This window comes from Salvelinus alpinus, chromosome 25 (assembly GCF_045679555.1).
Source record: "Salvelinus alpinus chromosome 25, SLU_Salpinus.1, whole genome shotgun sequence".
In the NCBI taxonomy this organism is placed as follows: domain Eukaryota; kingdom Metazoa; phylum Chordata; class Actinopteri; order Salmoniformes; family Salmonidae; genus Salvelinus; species Salvelinus alpinus.
The window spans coordinates 2,255,866-2,282,087 of NC_092110.1; the positions used below are offsets into that span (position 1 = coordinate 2,255,866).

The 26,222-nt window shown below is 43.0% G+C and overlaps 1 protein-coding gene across 1 annotated transcript; it reads right to left on the reverse strand.

Annotated features, from left to right (window-relative positions):
* Positions 1-11,812: 11,812 nt before the first annotated feature.
* dio2 (iodothyronine deiodinase 2) lies at positions 11,813-20,169 on the reverse strand. The gene is made up of 2 exons (XM_071365128.1): positions 19,537-20,169; positions 11,813-14,020 (listed from the first exon to the last, which is right to left on the reverse strand). Exons 1-2 carry the CDS (start codon positions 19,756-19,758, stop codon positions 13,418-13,420), a joined length of 825 nt encoding a protein of 274 aa, XP_071221229.1. The 5' UTR covers positions 19,759-20,169; the 3' UTR covers positions 11,813-13,417.
* Between the last annotated feature and the right edge of the window lie 6,053 nt (positions 20,170-26,222).

Sequence of the window (26,222 nt, forward strand, 5' to 3'; positions counted from 1 at the left end):
CTACCTTAAATATGGCGACAACAATAACCAGAGACAACAATAACCAGCTGTCTCTGATTGAGAACCAAATCAGGCAACCATAGACTTTCCTAAACACCTACACTCAACCATAGACATACCTAGACACATACACTCAACACAAACCCATACACAACAACCAACACCCCCTATACCATATAATCACCCAAAACACACACATACCCCATGTCACACCCTGACCTAACTAAAATAATAAAGAAAACAAATAATACTAAGGCCAGGGCGTGACAGGTGTTCATTCAAATTTGGATTCAACCAGGCAGGTTTGGGACTCGGAGTCACAACTACATCTCTCTGCTTTAATTATTAGAGACATAAAAATTATACATTTGGACTCCATTTAACCTTGGGTTGCCCTGAATTCTAAAAGCCAAAACTCTGACGTGATTCTGAGGAAACTGCCAGAGGAAGCAACTCATAGAGTTACATATTGACAATGCTATCAAATCAAAGTTTATTTGTCACGTGCGCCGAATACAACAGGTGTAGGTAGACCTTACAGTGAAATGCTTACTTGCAGGCTCTAACCAATAGTGCGAAAAAAAGGTGTGTGTGTGTGTGTGTGTGTGTGTGTGTGTGTGTGTGTGTGTGTGTGTGTGTGTGTGTGTGTGTGTGTGTGTGTGTGTGTGTGTGTAAGTAAAGAAATAAAACAACAGTAAAAATACATTTGAAAATAACAGTAGCAAGGCTATATACAGACACCGGTTAGTCAGGCTTATTGAGGTAGTATGTACATGTAGGTATGGTTAAAGTGACTATGCATATATGATGAACAGAGAGTAGCAGTAGCATAAAAGGAGGGGTTGGCGGGAGGTGGGACACAATGCAGATAGCCCAGTTAGCCAATGTGCGGGAGCACTGGTTGGTCGGGCCAATTGAGGTAATATGTACATGGATGTATGGTTAAAGTGACCATGCATATAAGATAAACAGAGAGTAGCAGCAGCGTAAAAGAGGGGTTGGGGGGGGCACACAATGTAAATAGTCCGGGTAACCATTGGTTACCTGTTCAGAAGTCTTATGGCTTGGGGGTAAAAACTGTTGAGAAGCCTTTTTGTCCTAGACTTGGCACTCCGGTACCGCTTGTCATGCGGTAGTAGAGAGAACAGTCTATGACTGGGGTGGCTGGGGTCTTTGACAATTTTTAGGGCCTTCCTCTGACACCGCCTGGTGTAGAGGTCCTGGATGGCAGGCAGCTTTGCCCCAGTGATGTATTGGGCCGTACGCACTACCCTCTGAAGTGCCTTGCGGTCAGAGGCCGAGCAATTGCCGTACCAGGCAGTGATGCAACCGGTCAGGATGCTCTCGATGTTGCAGCTGTAGAACCTTTTGAGGATCTCAGGACCCATGCCAAATCTTTTTAGTTTCCTGAGGTGGAATAGGATTTGTCGTGCCCTCTTCACGACTGTCTTGGTGTGTTTGGACCATTCTAGTTTGTTGTTGATGTGGACACCAAGGAATTTGAATCTCTCAACCTGCTCCACTACAGCCCCGTCGATGAGAATGGGGATGTGCTCGGTGCTCCTTTTCCTGTAGTCCACAATCATCTCCTTAGTCTTGGTTACGTTGAGGGATAGGTTGTTATTCTGGAACCACCCGGCCAGGTCTCTGACCTCCTCCCTATAGGTTGTCTCGTCATTGTCTGTGATCAGGCCTACCACTGTTGTGTCGTTTGCAAACTTAATGATGGTGTTGGATTCGTGCCTGGCCATGCAGTCGTGGGTGAACAGGGAGTACAGGAGGGGACTGAGCACACACCCCTGGGGAGCTCCAGTGTTGAGGATCAGTGTGGCAGATGTGTTGCTACCTACCCTCACCACCTGGGGGCGATCATCATCATAAATCCTCATAAATACACAGATGTCCTCAACATCTGAAAAAGTAATGATTACAGTCTTCTTCTCAAGTTCAGCCTGAGGATTCTTTTCAATTGGCCCTCATTTGTTAAATCATCGATCGGAGTGTATCGTGTACACACCCTGGCACATTTTCTTTAGCCTTGAGCATTTAAATACACATTTGGGCCACATGGGGAAAACACAACCTGAGGCTGAACCATTACTACAGTATGTCTGGTCCTGAATGAGCACACAACACCCTCTAGCATCCTGTGTGTGAACTGCATGTCTGGGCGTAGAGGAGCTGGATCTGGAATGCAGGACATCTGTTGGACTTGGCAGTACTGTGGGAACTTGGAGCAGGAGAGTGCCAAAGACTGACTCACACACCCTCTGTCACGCATATACTGTATGCCTGCATGCAAGCATGCATGTGTGCAGACACACTTGCATTTAGGCATATACTGTATACACACACACACACACACAGACACACACACACACACACACACACACACAGACACACACACACATAAAAAAAAACAAGTCTGTCCGTCCGTCTGTCTGTCCTGTCTGTCTGTTACACAATTGTGGATTAAGCAACATAGATCTTGCTGTGTCTAGCAATCAGTCCTCCATTCCCATCATCTTTCAGGCATAGACAGTATTTCAGACAGTTTTAAAACTTATGGGACACAGACTAGAACACAATCTGCTGCATGCAGGGAGTAGAGTAGCTGCTCCAGTGTCCTTTCAATGATCTGGGCGAATGATACATTATATACACTACCCGGGTGACAGATGAGAATTACATCTGTCGCTCCAAACTCCATAATTCGTACTGTAAGAACTCGCCCGGTGCATTCCCAACTCCTCTGTTGACACCCATTCACTTGCACACACACCAGCACACAACCCCCCCCCCCCCCCCCACACACACACACACACACACACACACACACACAAACAAACACACCAGCATACACACACAGACACATTGTGAGAATGCAAGCATACACACATGCAAAATGTTGCAGGCAGGGAGTACTTGCCCGAAAAGCCTAATCTCTGATGAAACAAGCTACTGTAAATGACACGTTGTTTGCTTAGCTAGCTAGCTAGCTACATGATAAATGCATAGGCTACCCCAGCGTATCTGAAAATACATGATCAATTGATGTCTACTGGTCATGAATAGCATGCAGTTACTGCTGTATAACTCTGATCGAGCTAAATGTGGAATAAACCTGAAATGTGGAGTTCTGAATATGCTCTTCAAGGGGTGATGATATTAAAACCTTGAAAACGGCACGTAGTTGTCAATGGTTTTAGCGGAGCTGCGGGTCTCCTTGCCACCCAGCAGCCAATTCGAACACTCTGTACCGTATTGTGACATTTAATTGATAACGACCTATAGACAGTGCAACCGTCAAAAGGAATATGGGGAAATAGAAACACACTTGAAATATAATGCCAGGCTGCCATTATCAATACGAATTTGTTGCTAATTGACTTTCCTGGTTAAATAGAGGTTAAATAAAATAATATCGTACAGGGAGAAGAGCAACATAATATTTGGTGTCTTTTTACATTCCAATTAAACACAGACTGACTTAAAGAACCAACTGTTCTCTATGTTTTTCCTTGTCAAACCGTTTAAAAGTAATTTTATGTTTTGACATGAATCATTGTGACAGTTATAGTGTTGTCTGTCAAGGGCTGGGCATGTTGCCGACGTAGCTCTGACTAGACAATGGGTTTCTATTGCCAGCTCTGGACAGACATGAATCAGCCTGAATCAAGGTTACTGTATCAATGCCAATGAAATTCAAACTTGTGTAAAGTTTTTTTAGTTTTTTTTAGCACTGGAGTTAGACATGGGGAAAATCAGAGGGGATACAGGCAGGAGAGAGATACAGGTTGAAGGGTTGGAGCGGTGATTAAACCCTGGTCCTTGGTGGGGAGAGGAGTATACAGGTTTCTAACCCAGGAGCATTACAACTAGATGACGGGCTCTCCACAATCTTGTGTGGTCTTGGCCTAAATTCTAAAACACTAATTCCAAATTGACCAAATTGTCCTTATGGGTGTTCAGTCTGTCTGTCTGATATACATACAATTCGTAAATGATAAAATAATATTAATCATAAGTAACATGCAGCATAAATAATCAAATACATTTATGAATTCCCGGGACCCCCCACACATACAGTGCCGTTCGAAAAGTATTCAGACCCCTTGACTTTTTCCACATTTTGTTAGGTTACAGCCTTATTCTAAAATTGATTTAATTGTTTTTTCCCCCTCATCAATCCACGCACAATACCACATAATGACAAAGCAAAAGCAGGATTTTAGAAATGTTTGCTAATATATCCCCCCCAAAAAATTTAATATCACCTTTACCACTTATTTTGGGGCGGCAGGTGGTTAGAGCGTTGGGCCAGTAACTGAAAGGTTGCTAGATTGAATCCCCGAGCTGACAAGGTAAAAATTTGTCATTCTACCCCTGAACAAGGCAGTTAACCCACTGTTCCTAGGGCGTCATTGTAAATAAGAATTTGTTCTTAACTGACTTGCCTAGTTAAAGGAAGGTTAAATAATAAAAGTATTCAGACACTTTACTCTGTACTTTGTTGAAGCAGCTTTGGCAGCGATTACAGCCTCAAGTCTTCTTGGGTATGACGCTACAACCTTGGCACACCTGTATTTGGGGAGTTTCTCCCATTCTTTTCTGCAGATCTGTCAAGCTCTGTCAGGTTGGATGGGGAGCATCACTGCACAGCTAGTTTCAGGTCTCTCCAGAGATGTTCGATCAGGTTCAAGTCCAGGCTCTGGCTGGGCCACTCAAAGACATTCAGAGACTTGTTCTGAAGCCACTCCTGCGTTGTCTTGGCTGTGTGCTTAGGGTTGTTGTCCTGCTGGAAGGTGAACCTTCGCCCCAGTCTGATGTCCTGAGTATTCTGGAGCAGGTTTTCATTAAGGATCTCTCTGTACTTTGCTCCGTACATCTTTCCCTCGATCCTGAATAGTTTCCCACTCCCTGTCGCTGAATAACATCCCCACAGCATGATGCTTCCACCACCATGCTTCACCGTAGGGATGGTGCCAGGTTTCCTCCAGACTTGACGCTTGGCATTCAGGCCAAAGAGTTCAATCTTGGTTTCATCAGATCAGAGAATGTTGTTTCTCATGGTCTGAGAGTCTTTAGATGCCTTGGCAAACTCCAAGCGGGCTGTCATGTGCCTTTTACTGAGGAGTGGCTTCCGTTCGGCGACTCTACCATGAAGGCCTGATTGGTGGAGGGGGGCAGAGATGATTGCCCTTCTAGAAGTTTCTCCCATCTCTACAGAGGAACTCTAGAGCTCTGATAGACTGACCATCGGGTTTTTTGTCACCTTCCGGACCAAGGCCCTTCTCCCCCGATAGCTCAGTATTGGCGGTTCCTAACTTCGTCAATTTAAGATTGATGGAGGCCACTGTGTTCTTGGGGACCTTCAATGCTGCAGAAATGTTTTGGTACCCTTCCCCAGATCTGTGCCCTGACACAATCCTGTCTCGGAGCTCTACGGACAATTCCTACGACCCCATGGCTTGGTTTTTGCTCTGACATGCACTGTAAACTGTGGGACCTTATGTTGACAGGTGTGTGCCTTTCCAAATCATGTCTAATCAATTTAATTTACCACAGGTGTACTCCAATCAAGTTGTAGAAACATCTCAAGGATGATCAATGGAAGCAGGATGCACCTGAGCTCAATTTTGAGTCTCATAGCAAAGGGTCTGAATACTTATGTCAATAAGGTAATTCTGTTTTTGCTTTGTCATTATGGTGTATTGTGTGTAGATTGCTGAAGATTTTTTTTATCTAATCCATTTTAGATAAGGCTATAACGTAACAAAATGTGGAAAAAGTCAAGGGGTCTGAATACTTTCCGAAGGCACTGTACAATGTTCATCTGTAGCTCAGTTGGTAGAACATGGTGCTTGCAATGCCATGATAGTGTGTTCAATTCCTGGAACCACCCATATGTAAAATGCATGCACGCATTACTGTAAGTCGCTTTGGATAAAAGCGGCTAGTAAATGGCATATATTATTATACATACATTTGAAATCTATGTAATCTAGATCTGAATTCCAAAACACAAATGTATGACCAAATTGTCCTTATTTGTGTACAGTATGATAATCATGTGATAAGTATAGCCAGGATGTCACCAGCAGTCCTCATTGTTCCTCTAAGTCAGTCCTGACACTTACATACAGCTCTTAAATTACCACGGGACACCTTTACTGACTAAGGGCACAAGGGTAAAACCAACTGGTGGCGAGTTGCACCTGTTACTCTTTGATGGTAGGTAATGAAGACATAAGAAAGCTGTATCTATCTACTGATGACTTTTATATCCACTTAACAGTACTTCATGTCTTTTGCCTTTTGTTCTACATTTAACATTGCAGATGCTCTAGTCTACAAAATAGCAGGCGCTGACATTGCATCGTTGCACAATAAACGTTCAGGACCATGTCAAGCCTCTAACCCTGAATAAAGCCCCATTTATACCTGCCTCTTACATACGTCCTTCATCCTGATCTTGTTCTGATCTTGGCAGTTTACACTTAAAAGATCTGATCCAAATCAGTTCACAATGTGTCTTTTAGTCGTCTACAACCGTCTAAAAATGTGGGCACAATCAGAATGAGGATGAGATCAGGACAAAGTGCGAATTTTAGAACCAGGTATAAACGTGGCTTCAATCTGCCAATCACTCATCCAATATTTTCTGTAGCTCGTCTCTCTAGACATCCGGGTTGCCTCCCGCAATTTTGAACACGTCTGTACTTAATACAACGTCAGTTGGGCATTGAGAAGTTGTCTGTCTGAAAAAGACCAACCCCGGATTTGTTTTTTCTTATCAAAGTTGCCAAAAGTGTCCCTGAATGTTAGCCAGGTCGGGGGAAGAACTATAGTTTCAGTCCACTTGAATGACTCATGTGTTCCAATGTCACGTGACACCATAAACACCGACTTGGCCCAGTAAAGGAGAAATAGTGGGAAAGCTTAGCGGTTCAATGATGATAAGAACCTCATACTGGTTACAGTGCCATTGGGGGGAAAAAACATTTGTTACAGGTCTTAAAGTGGGCCATGAGGAAACTAACTGCATGATTGGCTTTAGCTGAGTGTGTGTGTGTGATTGTTTGTGTGTGTGCTTGCATGTGTGTGTGCATGTTTATGGAGAACGAAAAGCTTTAACTGAAAGAGAAAGGAATAGGGTCATGGGGAGATAATGGCACCATGCAGAGGTCTGCTCCTGTTTCCTCGCTCTCTGTCATGGAAATTAAGTTTGGAGGTTTTCTGGCAGACCACCGTGTCCACTACGCACCCTCTTTAACCAGCCAACAACACACAACACACTACCTCGTTGTGCGGCCAGTTACAAAACCAGATCCCAGTCTATTGATGTTAAAAGCAGTTCAATGACAGAGAAAGAACGTGTGATGAAACAAGGGACGAGCACAAGGTCCCATAGTGGAATGAGAACCCCAGTCTCCTTCCAAAGACGGACTCTCTATCCACTGTCCTAATAAGAATATCTATATTGGTGAAGAGCCTAAGGCGTCAATCATCTAGGGTCACTACAAAAGCAAGACAACAATGGTGGGTCAAATTTATTAAAATGTACTCCACTTGTATTTTACAGATGCTCTTATTCAAAGTGACTTGCTCAGGGACACATGGACAGATTTTTCAACTTGTCAGCTCAGGATTCGAACAAGCGACCTTTCGGTTGCTGGCCCAACGTGCTTATCCACTAGGCAAGCATGGTAGTGCCCTTCACATTGACAATACAATTACTTACTACTATGACTCTAGGACGGTACGCTCTTATTTAAGACATGTGGAGTGAGCTGGGCTTCCGTTCTGGGACTTTACAATAATTATTATTAAGGTAAGTGTTACGTTCCCCAGTTTCTGTGTTGTGGTTTGTATATTTGTATGTATTTCAGGAAATGGCGTCCTGGAATCCCCCAAGCAGCTGATTGGTCGACTCCATGGCTAATTGGAGCTGACCCCGCCCCCTCGTCAGGATACAGCTGTATCCCATTAGACTGCTGCTGAGGGAAGAGAGATGAGGGTGATAACCAGTGTTGGTTGTTGTTAGGTGATGAGTGTGTCCTGTGGTTTCGTTGTTGGTCTGTATAATTGTTGTGAAGTATTTTGTAGTGGTCCTGAGGTATGTTTATGTCCAAAGGACGGTTTTGATTATTGAAATTGTTTTATTCTTTTTTTGTTCCCGGGGGGAAGGGGAAGGCACCTTGGGAGTGCTTAGGCAAGAGGCCTGCGGGCATACATATACCTGTAGTATGTACTCTGTCTATGTACACTAGGTAAGACATGGGCAGACCATCCCCTGTATTTTGGTTAGTGCACCAGGTGGTGTTAGGTAAGTAGTGGGTAGGCAGGTAAGGTAGGAGAGGGGGCTTTGATATTTACTTTCTTTGCTTTGGTTCTGTCCATCCCCTTTTCCCCAAAAGTACCATGTGATGGAATAAATTCCCTGTAAACGGTAATTCTCTGCCTTTTGTGATCCATACCTCTTTCACTCCACGGGGAGTTGAGTTCTAGCAGGGTGTTGCGTTCCCTATTCCTAGAGGCGTATGTAACAGTAAGTAATTCACAGATTTTACGGTTTAATCCACAACCATGCAGGGTTGTGTCCTTCATGTTGACAATACGACTACTTTACTGCAGTTACGACAAATCAGGCCAGTTTGCGAGGTTAAGGGAAGTGGTTCCCAGCTCCTGTACGTGTTTATAATTTCAGGTTTGGTCCATAACCATTCAGGGTAGTTGGTGCCCTTCATGTTGACTTACTGATGTAATATTATTACGTCAAATCGAGTCACGCTTCTTAGACCATAGAAACAAGAAGCTTCTGTCCAAAACCGGTCTCCTGGTTGGCCTGAGCTGGGCTTCTATACAGGATGTATACAAGGGTTGTTCAAGGTAGCTACTGTATGTGTTACATTTCTGATATGAGGTTTGGTTTAAAGGGGTAATCCGCGATTCAAAAAAAACAACAAAACAGGCACCCCACCACTTGTTTTGGTAATAGCTGAGGGATGGGGCTGGAGAAGTGTAAACACACTCAAACTCATAGACAGAGCTATGGATGCAAGGACTGACCATCCATGAGACCCCCAAAAAACTCTAACCATTTTTTTTTTATTTTAACTGTTATTTACAAACAATGGAATAAAACCGGCTTATATTTTGGGGTTTCTGATGGGTTACGACAGTTGAACTAAGCTACTGCGGCATTTCTAAGTTATACTCCATGGCTGTATACTGTATAATTAACTTTAAAGTTTAAAAAGAATGCACCAGTCCTGGATTGCCCCTTTAAGATCAGATGGTCTATTTTAAGGGGTTTGGCGTCAAATACTTCAGGGGTCACTCCACTAGCGGTTGTCTTGCTTTACACCCTATGGGTCAGGCCGTTGGGTGATAGGCACGCGTGGGTTTAAATTATATTTGAAATCTTTCAAACACTTTCAGTGTTTGTTTTATTTGGACTGGAATGCGGGTTTCCACTTTTGCTACTTCCTGCTAATAAGCTATTGGTTCCATTGTGCCAGACAAGACCAATCGAGGCCAAATAGACCACTTTGAATTGATTTCAAATAGAATTTGAACCCAGGTCTTGCCAGGCCACGGTACTTTGTCCTACGACAATCTGGGTTGAGTGCAGGGATGCCTGACCATACACACTCAGTCAAAATTAAGGGAAGAATGTAAGAGGATTGTGATCATGACTCATTAGAGAAAAGCGATGGTCATTTCTGACCATTCACACTCTCATTGTGTCACTAACAGGTTCCCAAATCAGCTTGAATGTGTGTGCGTGTGTATCAGGATAATGAGGGGACCAGTTAAAGAGCGGTGCTGCTTTGTGTATCTTGTATAAACCCAGTACACACACACACACACACACACACTCCAATGTGTTCTGCTCGGAGGGCCCTCATCCAGACTTCTCATTTTCCCCTTCCTCCATTCTCCTTTACCTCCTATTTTCCCCCTCTTCCTCTTTACCTCTTCTCCTAGCCGCCTCTACATGTCTCCCCCTTTCCCCATTTGCTATCCTCCATTTCCTCCTCTGCCTCACCCCTCCCTCCTTTCCTCCCCCTTTCCCTTCCCTCTCTATCCACCTCGCCCTGACGTCTGTGCTATTCTGTGCAGTATTTGGCAGGCGAGCCAGACCACAAGTTCAGCCAGGAGGCTTGGTTTCACTCGAGCCCTACGGCCACGAGTAAACACGTTATAACCTGTCATAGAGAGTGTGTCGGGAGTCACGCTCCTCTCGGAAATAAAAACACAGGCGTTCAGTCTCCAACACGTCTGTGGCTTCGCTATTGTGGACCATAACCAACGCTGTCGTGTTTGAGGTGTCTCACCCACTGTATGTGTATCTCTTTGTTTTGTTTCGAGAAGGGTCGTCGGGTGCATAGGCACACACACGCACGTTCACACGTACGTGTGTGTCCCCCCCTTTGCTGCTATAACAGCATCCACTCTTCTGGGAAGGCATTCCACTAGATGTTGGAACATTGCTGTGGGGACTTGCTTCCATTCAGCCACAAGAGCATTAGCGAGGTCGGGTATTGATGTTGGGCGATTAGGCCTGGCTCGCAGTCGGTGTTCCAATTCATCCCAAAGGTGCTCGATGGGGTCGAGGTCAGGGCTCTGTGCAGGCCAGTTAAGTTCTTCCATACCGATCTGAACAAACCATTTCTGTATGGACCTCACTTTGTGCACGGGGGCATTGTCATGCTGAAACAGGAAAGGGCCTTCCCCAAACTGTTGCCACAAAGTTGGAAGCACAAAATCGTCTAGAATGTACGCTGTAATTGTATGCTGTAACGTTAAGATTTCCTTTCACTGGAACTAAGGGGCCTAGTACGAACCATGAAAAGCAGCCCCAGACCATTATTCCTCCTCCACCAAACTTTACAGTTGGCATTATGCATTCGGGCAGATAGCGTTCTCCTGGCATCCGCCAAACCCCGATTTGTCCGTCAGACTGCCAGATGGTGAACCGTGACTCATCACTCCAGAGAACGCGTTTCCACTGCTCCAGAGTCCAATGGCGGTGAGCTTTACACCACTCCAGCCGTCGCTTGGCATTGCACACGGTGATGTTAGGCTTGTGTGCGGCTGCTCAGCCATTGAAACCCATTTCATGCAGCTCCCGACGAACAGTTCTTGTGCTGACATTGCTTCCAGAGGCAGTTTGGAACTCAGTAGTGAGTGAGAATGAGGTGAGAATTTTTACGTGCTTCAGCACTTGGCGGTCCCGTTCTGTGAGCTTGTGTGGCCTACCACTTCACGGCTGAGCCGTTGTTGCTCCTAGATGTTTCCACTTCACAATAACAGCACTTACAGTTGACCAGGACAGCTCTAGCAGGGCAGAAATTTGACGAACTGACTTGTTGGAAAGGTAGCATCCTATGACGGTGCCATGTTGAAATTCACTGAGCTCTTCTACTGCCAATGTTTGTCTATGGAGATTGCATGGCTGTGTGCTCGATTTTATACACCTGTTAGCAACAGAAATCCAATGACAGCTAATTTTCAGTTTTCCCCTCCCCACTCAGACCAATCTTAGAAAGTCCTTGCAAAATTCTTGATTGAGAAATTGCTATTTGCTAAGAAGCTATTTTTGTTTCTTTTTGACATTTTTAATTGAAAACAATCACAGTAAGGTACTTAATTGTTACCCAGAAAGGATTTGATATTGAGATAAAAACAGCTGCATTGGACTTTTTAACTCCCTGAACAGTTCTTCCATTCTTTCAGCGCCGCTCTCTCTCTTTCACCTACACCCCATCGGCACTCACACAGACAGAAATCGCAGAGTAGCAAATCACAGTCAGCAGCAACAACTTTATTTTACTTTCCGTCCCTCTACTCTCCTGTATTTTTTTGAAAAGCAGCACTACACAGGATTGAGCATATGGATGAAGACGGGGGGTGGGGGGGGCATCAGTTTATGGACCTCCCCTAGAAATTGTTTGCGAATGTTGGATGGTTTGATGACGTTAAAAGACGTGTTGGTTTGAGTCTACGTCAGGGAGGTGAGGTCTGTCATCCGACCACAAACAGAGTCAGTAACCCTTTAGTCAGTGGTTTTCATTCTCACACCAGCCCCGTCTCGACCCAAACCAAATGTCTGTCTGCCTGTCTTTCCCATGGACAACTAAAAACCTCTTCAGTCACGTCACACCATACAACTGACACACACACCTTCTTAAGCCATCTAGACACCACCTGTCCTTAGTGTAACTCAACTCCTGTCACACACCTTAGAGCTCAGTGTACCAAAACGTCATGGTGAACGAGGCACTTTGTTTATCTTGACAATTCAACCATGAGCGCACCAATTGTAAATGTTTGATGTTCTACACGTGGCGTAAGTCTGGGTTGTCAAGATAAATTCAGTAGCACGTTAGCCATGAAGCTTTCAGGAAACTCGCCTCAGGTCTTGGAGACATGGTCGTCTCCCTCAACCCATTACATCTCTGTACACCCCTGCCTTATCGCTAACCAACATCGCTAACACAAACCATCACCAACAGCAAATAGCCCTGGGATTAGAGCTAGCTAGCTACGGATCCTTGGTAATAACTACAGTACACATATTGCCTCCGTTTCTGACTAACATGCTGTTGATGCTGTGCTTTGCTCTCCGGCTCACTTTCTCCCTCTCGCATCGTCTGTCAGGTTAAAACGACAATATGGAGGAGATCGATACAGCGCTAACCTCTGTGTTCTAGGTGGTGTGGTAACATGAAAGGTGTACTAGGAAGTGTCTGAGTCTAGATGGTTCTAAGCAGTCTACTCTACGTGGTTATGAATAGTGTTGTAACACCTCCCCCATACACACAAAATGGGAGTATGACACAATGTCTTCTTAAATAAAAAGCGGTACAAGTGCATCGGCATACAAAACATTACCATGGTGTAAAAACAAACATTAACATTAAAAACCATAAATAAATTAATATCATATTTTATATATTTATATATAGTTGGGTACTTTTGCTTTCTACTCTGTTCAGTAATTTGGTTTTCATTTTGAAAGGTGCCAGGTTAGAAGTTAATGTGGACTGTAACTAGAGAACTTATTCATGATTAGCAAACGGGGATGAAGGCATTGATAAAGCGTGTCAGCGGTTAACCTTTTCAGTCTCTCCTTTCAGTCAACTTACTACCATAGGTGGCAGAGCATCAGTCCATGCTCTTAAGTCTATTGGTTCTGTTCTGTTGTTTTCTGATGGAAAGTTGGTCTCCTTCCAGAAAGGAAGTTCATGAGATTTGGAACTTCGGAACCTTAGAACCTGTAACATGTTCTGTTCTGAGTGTTGACAGTCCAGTTTTGAAAGCACCTCGCCTTCCTTTTATTCTCCTTTTATACAAAAATAAACATTCTCTCTTCCTCTTTTTCAGCCGCGTTTAGTTGTTCATAGAACTAGAGGCATCTCTTCCTCTCTGTCTGGTCCGATCTCTTGCCGTAGCTCTGTTCCAGATACTGCCTCACATCCTTCAGGTTGTAGAAAAAGGGTCCCTTCCCTCCAAGGTAGGCGATCTTCCTCCTCTGCACGATGCACACCCTCTCGTTGGACACGCCGTAGGCCACGTTAGCATTGTTGTCCATGCAGTCGGCCACCAGCTGGCACTGAGATGGCAGGCTGAAGGACTCAATCAGCTTCTTGGCCGCCACCACCCTCTCCTCCAGTGATCGGTGCTTCCTGACCTCGAAGGAGCGCGGGCCCATGGCGGGCGCCACCCAGCCGTCCGAGGGGTGTGCCTCGTCGATGTAGACCAGCAGGAAGTCGGCCACATCTGAGAACTCCTCCACCAGCCGCCGGAAGGCGGGCAGGTGGCTGATGAAGGGAGGTCAGGTGGCCGAGCCGAAGTTCACCACAAGAGGGCGGTCCGACGACTCGAAGTCCAGCAGGCGGCACTCGTCCCCGGGATGAGGGCCCGTGGTGGTGGTCAAGCTGCTCCGCCGCCGGAAGCTACCAGGAACCTTGACCACTTTGGAGTTGGGTGCCTCAAAACCCAGTTTAACCTGCATGGGAGAGGAAGGAGAGGAGGGAGGAGGAGAGAAAGAGAGGTTGGTTAGCAACTGTTTGTATTGAGATTAACAGTCTTTCTAAAAGAATAGAAAGGTTTGGTTTTGACAGTCAATCAAGTGTAGACCAGGCACAATAATATATACTGTACATTCATACATACACACTCGTACACACATGCCCACAACCATGCACACCCACACACACACACACACACCCACAAAACACTAAATAATGCTTGACATGTTGTGAGGTGTCAAGTGCTAGACAGGACGTAATGGAAACTTGCACATTGAACTCACTGAGAATAACAAGCGCACAAAGCTGTCAATCAGGGCAAGCCTCAAGAATGAGTGTGTGTGTGTGTGTTAGTTGTGCGTGGATCCGCTGTTTGTTCACCTGCACCCATTAAATTATTGCATCTGAGCTCCTAGAGTGTGAGGCTTTTCTTGTTCAAGTGTTCACCCGCCCGCAATTGCTAATTACCCATCCGCAACCGCCTGACTAAGCCTTCAGAAAGTTTTCACACCCCTTGACTTTTTCCACAATTTGTTGTGTTACAAGGTGGGATTAAAATTGATTTAATTGTAAATATTTGTCAATGATCTACACAAAATACTCTTATGTCAAAGTGGGGGAAAGATTCTAACATTTGTAAAAGAAAGAACATAAAATATAAAACACGAATATCTCGATTTCCAGTTTTGAAAGCACCTCACCTTCCTTTTATTCTCCTTTTATACAAAAATAAACATTCTCTCTTCCTCTTTTTCAGCCGTGTTTAGTTGTTCATAGAACTAGAGGCATGTCTTCTTCTCTGTCTGGTCCGATCTCTTGCCGTAGCTCTGTTCCAGATACTGCCTCACATCCTTCAGGTTGTAGAAAAAGGGTCCCTTCCCTCCAAGGTAGGCGATCTTCCTCCTCTGCACGATGCACACCCTCTCGTTGGACACGCCGTAGGCTACGTTAGCATTGTTGTCCATGTATTCAACCCTCTAGAATCATGTTTGGTAGCAATTACAGCTGTGAGTCTTTCTGGGTAACTCTAAAAGCTTTGCAAACCTGGATTGTACAATATTTGCATATTATTCTTCTTCAATCTCCAAGCAGTTGACCATTGCTAGACAGCATTTTAACGTCTTGCCATCGATTTTAAAGTCTATTTAAATCAAAACTGTAATTAAGTCAATCAGGAACGTACAATGTCATCATGGTAATCAACTCCAGTGTATTTTTGGCTTTGTGTTTTAGGTTATTATCCTGCTGAAAGGTGAATTAGTCTCCAAGTGTCTGTTGGAAATTCCTCTAGGATTTTGACTGTGTTTAGCACTATTCTGTTTATTTGTATCCTTAAAAAAACTCCCTAGTCCTTGCCGATGACAGGCATACCCATAACATGATGCAGCCAGCACCAAGCTTGAAAATCAGGAGTGGTACTCAGTGACGTGTTGTGTTGGATTTGCTTTTTGTATTCAGGACATAAAGTTAATTACTTTGCCACATTTCTTGCAGTTTTACTTTAGTGCCTTACTGCAAACAGGATGCATGTTTTGGAGGGGGAAAAAAATTCTGTACAGGCTTCCTTCTTTTCACTCTGTTAATCTGTGTTTGAAATTCACTGCTCCACTGAGGGACCATACAGATAATTGTATGTGTGGGGTACAAAGATGAGGTAGTCATTCAAAAATCATGTTTAACACTATAGTCCATGCTAATTATTTAGTGAATCGTTAAGCACATTTTTACTCCTGAACTTATGTATGCTTGCCATAACAAAAGGGTTAAATACTTTTTTCGAAAATCATAATTCCACGTTGATATTATTGGGTATTGTGTGTGGGCCAGTGACTCAAAATCTAAATGTAATCCATTATTAATCCAGGATCCACAACAAAATGTGGAAAAAGTCAAGGGATGTGAATCATTTCTGAAGGCACTGTATATGTGACAAAGTGAACATCTGACCCTAACCCACAAATATAGAAAATGCACTGTGGGCTACAGTCAGAGATTGCAGAACGATTTTTTTGGGGGGACTAATTTAGATATGTTTGTGCTTATCTCTCTGACAATTTTGTAGGCTTTTTGTTAGTCAACTTGTTGACACATGCAGCTTCTCTTCTGTCATTATATGGTGCCCTAGAAGACTAAATAAACCTTTGCTCACCAGAATAATGTCATAGATGATAGAATGAATGGTTCAATCTAGTTGACATCGGTAACGTTTTCTCTGGGATCTCTGGTTCTTTCACAGAGCAAAGACGTTTAGGGACCGGGGACAAAATGCAATAACTCGACGACAAAAAAAACGGGAAAATGTTCAAATGACATCAATTTGACTGGTTGTGAAAACTGTGAAAAACGACCCGACATGTTTCTGGGAAGATTTCAGTTCGGCTTGGATGCATATTTTATGTGGTTGAAATACTATCAGCTTTTATGATGCTGATAAATATAGCACCAATACAGACGGTATCCAACGGTACATTTGCATTCTGTCAAGATGCTGAAAGAAAGAAATAATATTTCTCCACTCCTCTTCTCGAGTGAAAATGTTGCCTACATTTGGCGTATAATTTAACTGCAAGAAATGCGTGAGTTTATATTCAGGCTATATGAGAGGTTACAGGCCGACAGTCAGTGTCCAGATTTCAGTTTCCATTTAACCCATCTGAACAGTAGGCTAAAGTTCACTTGACGTGCCATAGGCCTATTTGAAGTCCCCATCTTGTGACGGTCGAATTTGTACAGCGCCTCACAATCACTGCTATCATCTTTTACAACTTCACCAAATCTTTCCCAAAGATTACTTTTCTGACCCTCCCTTCTCTTTACTTTCAGCTCCATTTCAAAGCTTTTCTCTTATTGAATTAAACTCTGACATTGTCCTTTTTCCCTCCTTGGATCGACGTGAACATTTTCTGCCTTTTCCCAAAAGCATTTAGTGATTGGCGTGTAGGCTATTTGGCATACACACAGTTACATGCTGACTGCAACGGGCGCGTGCGTGCGTGCGTACGTGTGTGCCATCGCGCGCATGGTGATTTTGTCCATCCACCCCAGACACGATCAGGACACGCAGGTTGGAATATCAAAACAAACGTTGAACCATTAAGTTGGGGACAGGTCAAAACATATTTAAAACATTCACGGGCATTTAGCTAGCTGACTCGCTGTTGCTAGCTATTTTGTCTTGGGATATAAACACTGGGTTGTTATTTTACCGGATATGTACAAGGTCCTTTTTTTCATGGATCTTTGTCGAATTTTGACCCATTTTGAGTCACACAAAATCGTGTGTTCTTTACTCCGACAATTAATCCACAGATAAAAGGGGAAACCTAGTTCATTTCTAGAAATCTCTCCTTGTTCAGTCAAATCACGTGTGTGTGTGTGTGTGTGTGTGTGTGTGTGTGTGTGTGTGTGTGTACATTAACCAAGCCAAGAGTCATTCATCAAAGTGAGATGGAGAGTGCTGGACAGAATTGCTTGCCTCCCCATGATCTCAATCCCCACTCGAACACCGCAAACCTGCCTCCCCATGACAGATCTAGAACATTGTAAATCTTCCTAAATGTTTTTCTTAGGTCATTTTGGAGGCAACGTCCGTTCGAGGTATTTTACATCAGTAAGTGATTAGATGTATTGAATTGACCAGTACACATGATAGACTTCCCCAAGTCCCTTTCATCCAGTCAGTCAGCAGCCTAAGAGTTGAAAAGAGGGTGAGTGCTGTTGTGGTAAGAGCCTTTTGACACTAACATTGCAATACTCTGTAACAGCCCCGACGCTGATTAGGCATGACTCATGAGAGTTCAGGAAAAGGTAGAAAAATGTAGTGTTTAGTAGGAGTAGGTGACGTAGACACAGCATGGGACAGGAGATTGAGGGAAGAAGGGGAGAGAGAGAAGGAGAGGAGAAAGAGAGGTGGAAACAGATAGAGAGCCATGGACTGAACGAGAGGCAGGGAGAGGGGAAGAGAGAGGGCATGAGAAAGGGAAAAAGAAGGAGTGAGAGAGAGAGGCTGGAGGAAAGGAGGGAGAGAAAGAGAGGAGGAATGTGACAATAATACAACAGAGGATCAAACTATCAAGAAGAGGGGAGATGTGGGGGAATCCTCTACCAAATTACCCAAAACTAGACACCCGCATTCTTCAGTAACTAACTTCATGCACGTGCTTCATGCATATAAAACGTGTAAATCCATACTGTACATTTACCTGGCTATCAAAATGCCTGTGTCAGATGATCTGTGTTAAATCTTACATGTGTACCTGGCTACCTGCCTGATGCCTAGTGTCTGGTTAGGACTGACACAACGATGTCTGTTTGGTTTGAGAGTTAAAATGTAACATTTAGGAGAAGCCAGACCTCTGAATTTCCAAGTAACTGAGGGTGAATGGCCCTCAGGTGTTTGACTGTCTGGGGGCCAAAGTTCATCACTTTTTAGATCAGATAACCTACATTTGATTTGATATTAAAGTTCGACATGCTGATTTAAACAAGGTGACCCATGGACATGGTCTCAGATGGCAAGATAAGAATTCAGCAATGCAGAAATAGTATAATTGTCCTTTCAGAATGAATGAATAAAAAAAAGACTATACACTGCTTTTGAAATGGCAAGAGTTACAGAGAAGCATGCCCAGCGAGACTATAAGTTTATTTATAAAGCACATTAGAATAGACTAGGCGTAACATAGTAAAAATAAATCCGTGACACTGAAATTTGTATGATATGTTATGTTTGGCATGGTTACATAAGACAGATGGTTACTTAAGACAAAAATTAAAGTAAGGTGGTTGGTCAGGGGTGGGCTCGTAATGTGAACATCTAGGAACCCAATCGTTGCTAGTTTGAATCTCATCATAGACAACTTTAGCATTTTAGACAATTAGCTACTTTTGCAACCACTTAGCTTGTTAGCTAACACCTACTCTAACCATAACCCTTTAACCTAACTCCTAAACTTGACACTAACCGTAACCCTAACCCCTAGCATGGCTAACATTAGACAGCAAGCTAACATTAGCCACCCAGCTGGAATTCGTAACATATACTAAGTTTAGCAAATTCGTAACATATTGTATGTTAAGCAAATTCGTAACATATTGTATGTTTGCAAGTCTTAACTGATTTGTCTAGTTAAATAAATAAAGCTTAAATTAAAAAAAATTGAAAACGAACTGGGTGATGGACATCCACAAATTAATACCATACAAAACGTGACATATAATATAAGTTTGCCAGATTTACATACAGAATAATACAAAATGCGCTGAGACCAGGTTGTGTGCTGAATTGGTTTTGACCAACTTTTATGCACGATGCCATTCTGACTCTTTTAGAGAACACTATTTTGCCGCCACAATGCCCAAGACCTGTGGGTGTGTTGTGCACAGGTATGCCACAATACAACTTCCTACAACTCATAGTACAACCATAAACTCTAACTAAAGCGTAGCCTGCAGTGAGTTAATATATATATGACAATACAACATGGTTCATTACCTGTTTATATGCATCCAGCAGGAAGCTGTTCCATATGGACCGGAGCCCTGCCGAGGTCAGCATACGCTGCCACTCTCCCCCGCCGCTGCCCGAGCAGCTCAGTAAGGACACTAGGCGCTTCACCAGCACCACCGAGTCGTAGAGCGCGAGGAACAAACAGTTGGAGAAGAAACCGGGCAGGATCTGGAGAGTGACCAGTAGGTCCACGCTGCCAGCGCCCATTTTATTTTAGGTTTCTGTCCCCAGACTAAAGGCGACTCCAGAGGCAGCGCAGCTCTGTCTCGGTTTTAGCTGCTTTCCAAACACATTCCGCGCCGGCTGGTGCTCCTCTGCTGTCCCCTGCTCGCTGTCGAACACTTTCACACACTTGCATAAATATGTCTCTGTCCCCTCTATCGAAGGCGCGCGGTCTTTATTATGATGCTCGCATTTCAACGGAGTGCGATCTGACTTGACTTGGACCGCACAAATGAATTGACACACAGGGATAACGAGAGACAGGAGAGGGCTCAAGGAGCGTATCTGATGGTTGAGAGCTGGGCTCCGCTGGTGCCAAAAGTGCTATAAAGGCTTTTTCTTCGCCCTTTGCAATTGCTTCTGTGCTCCGACGAGAATCCCTCTCTCCGATGTAACAGTCTTTTTTTATACCGTAAACCATTCGCCTCCGTGATATAGCTCCAGGCTTATCTTGTGGTAAGATCATGACGTCACGAGGAGGGCTCTCCATCTCTCGTGCGCGCGTCGGGGATAGCACTTCGGGGTAATATAGCACATGGAAACGGAGACGGCTGGCCAACCCTACAAGGAACTTTTCCAAAACAATCATACAGAAAATAGTCTCCTTTGAATGTAATTACTTTCCATCCCAAACTTGAACATGCAAAATAAATGGTTTATGTAGTCATCAAATCAAACGTGATACAGTATAAAGCACATTTCTTAAAACAAAATGCAGTTCAAAGTGGTTAAGTTTATTTATAAAGCACATTTCTTACAAAAATAATGCGGTTCAACTGAAAATTAGCTGTAACTAGCAGTGCAGTCAACGTGATTTTTCTTTGTTTTACAGGCAATATATTTCCACACTATGAGGTTGGAATAATACTGTGAAATGGTGAAAATTATGATAATGCATTTTTAGTGTATGAGATGTTTGAAAAGACACCTGAAATATCAGTCTCTTTTGGTGGAATGGAGTTTTGCCCTTCTATGGTGACATCACCACGCAGTAAATTAGAAAGAAAGAGACAGAAATAGAGTTCCAAGCCTTTCTGCCAATAACAGCACATTTTCAGTTTTCCCTTCCCTACTCAGACCAGATCTCTATGTGAGAGGAGTTGAGCTGTTGGAAATCCCACACATTATTTACAGAGTGGTCTTTGCACACTGCTCTGGCTCAACACCCCCCCCCCCCCCCCTTCACCAAAAAATCTCTCAGGGCTCACATCATAGGATGTAGGCTATTAAACAAGGATCTACTGATGATGTGTAGCTGTGTTAAAAAACAAATAGCTTTTTCTCTCATCTCTTGACGATCAGATACTTCACTTGTAACTGGCTCTATTGCCTCCCCTTTTACAGTCGATAGACAACTTCAGCACTGTTGCAGATTTAGACTCCTCTTTTTTAACAATAGCCTGTATTTTTGAATCCGCTCCACACTCCAGACAAATGAAGCATGCTCTGCTCCTCGCTCCAGCCCAGATCAGCTCCACTCAGCTCACATCCTCTGACTCAGACCATTCCCAGACAGTCCGAGCAAAATTCTCGCTTGACAAATTGGTCTTTGCTAAGAAGCTATTTTTGTTTATTTTTGACCATTTTAATTCAAAACAATCACAGTAAAGTACTTAAAGGGGCAATCAGCTGTTGCTACATCCATTTTTTCGGACTTATATGTACCCATTGATACTTGAAGATTATAACTTATAAATGCCTCATGAGCTTAGTTCAACTGTCATACCCCATTAGAACTCAACATTTTAAGCTTTTCAATATTTGCAAACAAAGAAAATGTAAACAAACACTATATATCTTCAAAACATGGTTAACACTATAAGTTTGATTCACACTCCAACACTCAGACATAATTTACAAACGAAGCATGTGTGTTTAGTGAGTCTAGCAATCAGAAGCAGTAAGGATGACCAGGGATGTTCTCTTGATAAGTGCGTGAATTGGACCATTTTCCTGTCCTTGCAAGCACTCAAAATGTAATGAGTACTTTTGGGTGTCAGGAAAAATGTATGGAGTAAAAAGTACATTATTGTCTTTAGGAATGTAATGAAGTAAAAGTAAAAGTTGTCAAAAATATAAATAGTCATGTAAAGTACAGATACCCCCAAAAATGACATAGTACTTTAAAATATTTGTACTTAATTGTTACCAGTGGTGTAAAGTACTTAAGTATCTTTCTGTGATTGCTTTCAATTAAAATGGTCAAAAGAAGCAAAAGAAGTTCTTAGCAAAGAGCAATTTCTCAATCATGAATTTGACTAGAACTGTCTGGGTGTGGTTTGAGTGGGGAGGGGAAAACTGAACTAGCTGTTAATGTCAGAGGTTTGGAACTCTCTTATTGGTCAATTGACTCATTTACTGCCCTTTTTTCAAACAGCTCTTACATTTAAAAGGGCATTATCATAATTGTCACACTTTCAAAGTATTATTCCAACCTTATTATGTGGGAATGTGTATAAAACACAGGAAGTCACATTTTTGACTGCTCTGGGCCTTTAAGAAAATAAAAACAAACGAATGCTGAGTTTTGCAAACCCCAGTGTTTTTAAGAACCCAAGTAAAGTTACTCTATATTTATATATTCAATAAAATATTGTTTTCCATAGACTGTCTCTGTATTTAACAGCTCATCTCAGCTAGAGTGGACAAAAGCGTTAACAGACTTGGATTTGTTTTCTAGGAAATAGTAAATCACCTTATGGCTGTGGCCTGTCAAAATGAACACCTGTCTCTCCTCCTTCAGTCAACATCTCCTACCCAGCCCAGTGACCCCACTCAGGGAAAAAAGGAGCCTGACGTTAAGATTATTAATTGATAGCTTACATCTTCATTTTGATTGAATGTCATGTATGTAATGTGTTGATAAAAATAAAGGTTACAATCTGATAGAGATGGAGAGATAGGGGGGAGTCAGAAAGAAAGAACAAGAGAGACCAGGTAAAGGGGGCAGAGAGAGAGAGGTCAAGACAGTGGTAGAGAGAGGGGGCAGAGGGAGAGATAGAAGGGGGGATCTCAGTGGGATCTCTAAGAAATGCCTGGGGTGACATTGGTAAACAGGATTGATGTGATTGTCGCTGGACATCTGCCATGTGGGACACCTTTGATGAACTCGTTATGTACCCCTCATGAATTAAAATACAGACCCGCATCTCTGTTTTGTCCGAGTTTAAAAGTAGAACATTTGCAGCCATCCACTTTCTTATGTCTGAAACACAGGCTTCCAGCGAGGGCAATTTTGGGGCTTCACCATGTTTCATCGAAATGTACAGCTGCGTGTCATCCGCATAGCAGTGAAAGTTAACATTATGTTTCCCAATGACATCACCAAGAGGTAAAATATATAGTGAAAACAATAGTGGTCCTAAAACGGAACCTTGAGGAACACCGAAATTTACAGTTGATTTGCCAAAGGACAAACCATCCACAGAGACAAACTGATATCTTTCCGACAGATAAGATCGAAACCAGGCCAGAACTTGTCCGTGTAGACCAATTTTAGTTTCCAATCTCTCCAAAAGAATGTGGTGATCGATGGTATCAAAAGAAGCACTAAGGTCTAGGAGCACGAGGACAGATGCAGAGCCTCGGTCTGACGCCATTAAAAGGTCATTTACCACCTTCACAAGTGCAGTCTCAGTGCTATGATGGGGTCTAAAATCAGACTGAAGCGTTTCGTATACATTGTTTGTCTTCAGGAAAGCAGTTGCTGCGCAACAGCTTTTCAATTTTTTGAAATGGGGGAATGGGAGATTTGATATAGGCCGATAGGTTATTATATTTTCTAGGTCAAGGTTTGGCTTTTTCAAGAGCCTTTAATACTGCCACTTTTAGTGAGTTTGGTACACATCCGGTGGATAGAGAGTCGTTTATTATGTTCAACATAGGAGGGCCAAGCACAGGAAGCAGTTCTTTCAGTAGTTTAGTTGGAATAGGGTCCAGTATGCAGCTTGAAGGTTTAGAGGCCATGATTATTTTCATCATTGTGTCAAGAGATAGAGTAATAAAACACTTGTCTGTCTCCCTTGATCCTAGGTCCTGGCAGAGTTGTGCAGACTCAGGACAACTGAGCTTTGGAGGAATACGCAGATTTAAAGAGGAGTCCGTAATTTGCTTTCTAATGATTATGATCTTTTCCTCAAAGAAGTTCATGAATTTATCAATGCTGAAGTGAAAGCCATCCTCTCTTGTGGAATGCTGCTTTTTAGTTAGCTTTGCGACAGTATCAAAAATACATTTTGGATTGTTCTTATTTTCCTCAATTAAGTTGGAAAAATAGGATGATCGAGCAGCACGATACTGCACGGTACTGTCTTTCCAAGCTAGTAGGAAGACTTCCAGTTTGGTGTGGCGCCATTTCCGTTCCAATTTTCTGGAAGCTTGCTTCAGAGCTCGGGTATTTTCTGTATATCAGGGAGCTAGTTTCTTATGACAAATGTGTTTTGTTTTTAGGGGTGCGACTGCATCTAGGGTATTGCGCAAGGATAAATTGAGTTCCTCAGTTAGGTGGTTAACTGAATGTTGTCCTCTGACGTCCTTGGGTAGGCGGAGGGAGTCTGGAAGAGCATCTGGGAATCTTTGGGGTGTCTGAGAATTTATAGCACGACTTTTGATGATCCTTGTTTGTGGTCTGAGCAGAGTATTTGTTGCGATTGCAAACGTAATAAAATGGTGGTCCGGTAGTCCAGGATTATGAGCAAAAACATTAAGACCCACAACATATATTCCACGGGACAAAACTAGGTCCAGAATATGACTGTGGCAGTGAGTAGGTCCGGAGACATGTTGGACAACACCTACTGAGTCGATGATGGTTCCGAAAGCCTTTTGGAGTGGGTCTGTGGACTTTTCCATGTGAATATTAAAGTCATCAAAAATGTGAATATTATCTGCCATGACTACAAGGTCCGATAGGAATTCAGGGAACTCAGTGAGGAACGCTGTATATGGCCCAGGAGGCCTGTAAACAGTAGCTATAAAAAGTGATTGAGTAGGCTGCATAGATTTCATGACTAGAAGCTCAAAAGACGAAAATGCCGTTTTTTTTGTAAATTGAAATTTGCTATCATAAATACACTCGGACCCATATACGAGTTGAACGCAGTGACTGTACAGTAACATGCTATAAATTATGTCAGAGCTCAGGCTATGCGCTTTACAGCGCTGTGTGGGTTTTGACTGACAACCATTCAGAACTTGAGCACCGCACACAACAAGAATTTGCCCTCGTCCCTCCCGCTAATTGGGCAACTTTTGCAAATGTTTTGATACCTGAGTGAGGGAAATGCTGTAAATTAAATAAATTAAGAGGACTTGATGCATTTTGAAAGATGAGACATTCAAGATTATAATAAATACCGTTTTGATATCATACAAGCAAGCTAAAAACACAAAAGTGCATTTTACATTTCCATATCATACAACTCATGTCATATACAGTGTCAATGTTTATGATCAATACATTTGATGTAGAGTTACAAGTTGACATGGTGTAATACCCTGGGTTGTTCTGAACCGAATGAGTGTCACGTTCTGACCTTAGTTCCTTTTTTATGTCTTTATTTTAGTGTGGTCAGAGCATGAGTTGGGGTGGGCATTCTATGTTGTTTTTCTATGTTTTGTTCTGTTGTTCTATTTTTATGTGTTTGGCCTAGTATGGTTCTCAATCAGAGGCAGGTGTCAGTCGTTGTCTCTGATTGGGAGCCATATTTAGGTAGCCTGTTTTACTTTGTGTTTTGGTGGGTGGTTGTTTCCTGTGTCTGTGTTTGCACCATACGGGACTGTTTCGATTTTTGTTTGTTCATTCACGTTGTTATTTTGTATTTTTGTAGTGTTCAGTTTTATATATTAAAATGGACACTTACCACGCTGCACATTGGTCCGATATCTCTTACTCCTCGTCAGAAGAAGAGGAAAATATCTTCCTTTTATGAATCCTGTCTGATTGTGAGGAGTAATGTCCAGCAGCACCTTTATAATTCTTCAAGCAATACAATTTGCCAATATTTTTTTTGCGTCGCAACATTGAAGGGTGAGTGGCCTCCAATTTTTTTTTTAAGAGATTGGGTGTCACGACTTCCGCCGAAGTTGACTCCCCTGCCTGTTCGGGCGGTGCTCGGCGGTCGTCGTCACCGTCCTACTAGCCGCCACCGATCCCTTTTTCGTTTGTCTGGTTGTTTTGTCTTATTAGTTGCACCTGTTTTTGTTTCGTAATGAGCTTCCCTATAATTAGGAGTAAGACCCGCCCTTGTTTTGTGCGGGATTGTTTTTTTGTTACGTGTGTGTATTTTGGGTGTTTGGCAAGTGTTTCTCTACGCCCTGGATGTTCGGGCTTATTCAGTTCTTGTGGAGAATAAATATAAAGTATATTTTTTTCCCAAGCGGCTCTCTCTCTCTGCGTCTGGTTCTTTCGCCAACCTAGTCCCGCGTGACAGAATCCCGCACCTCGCAAA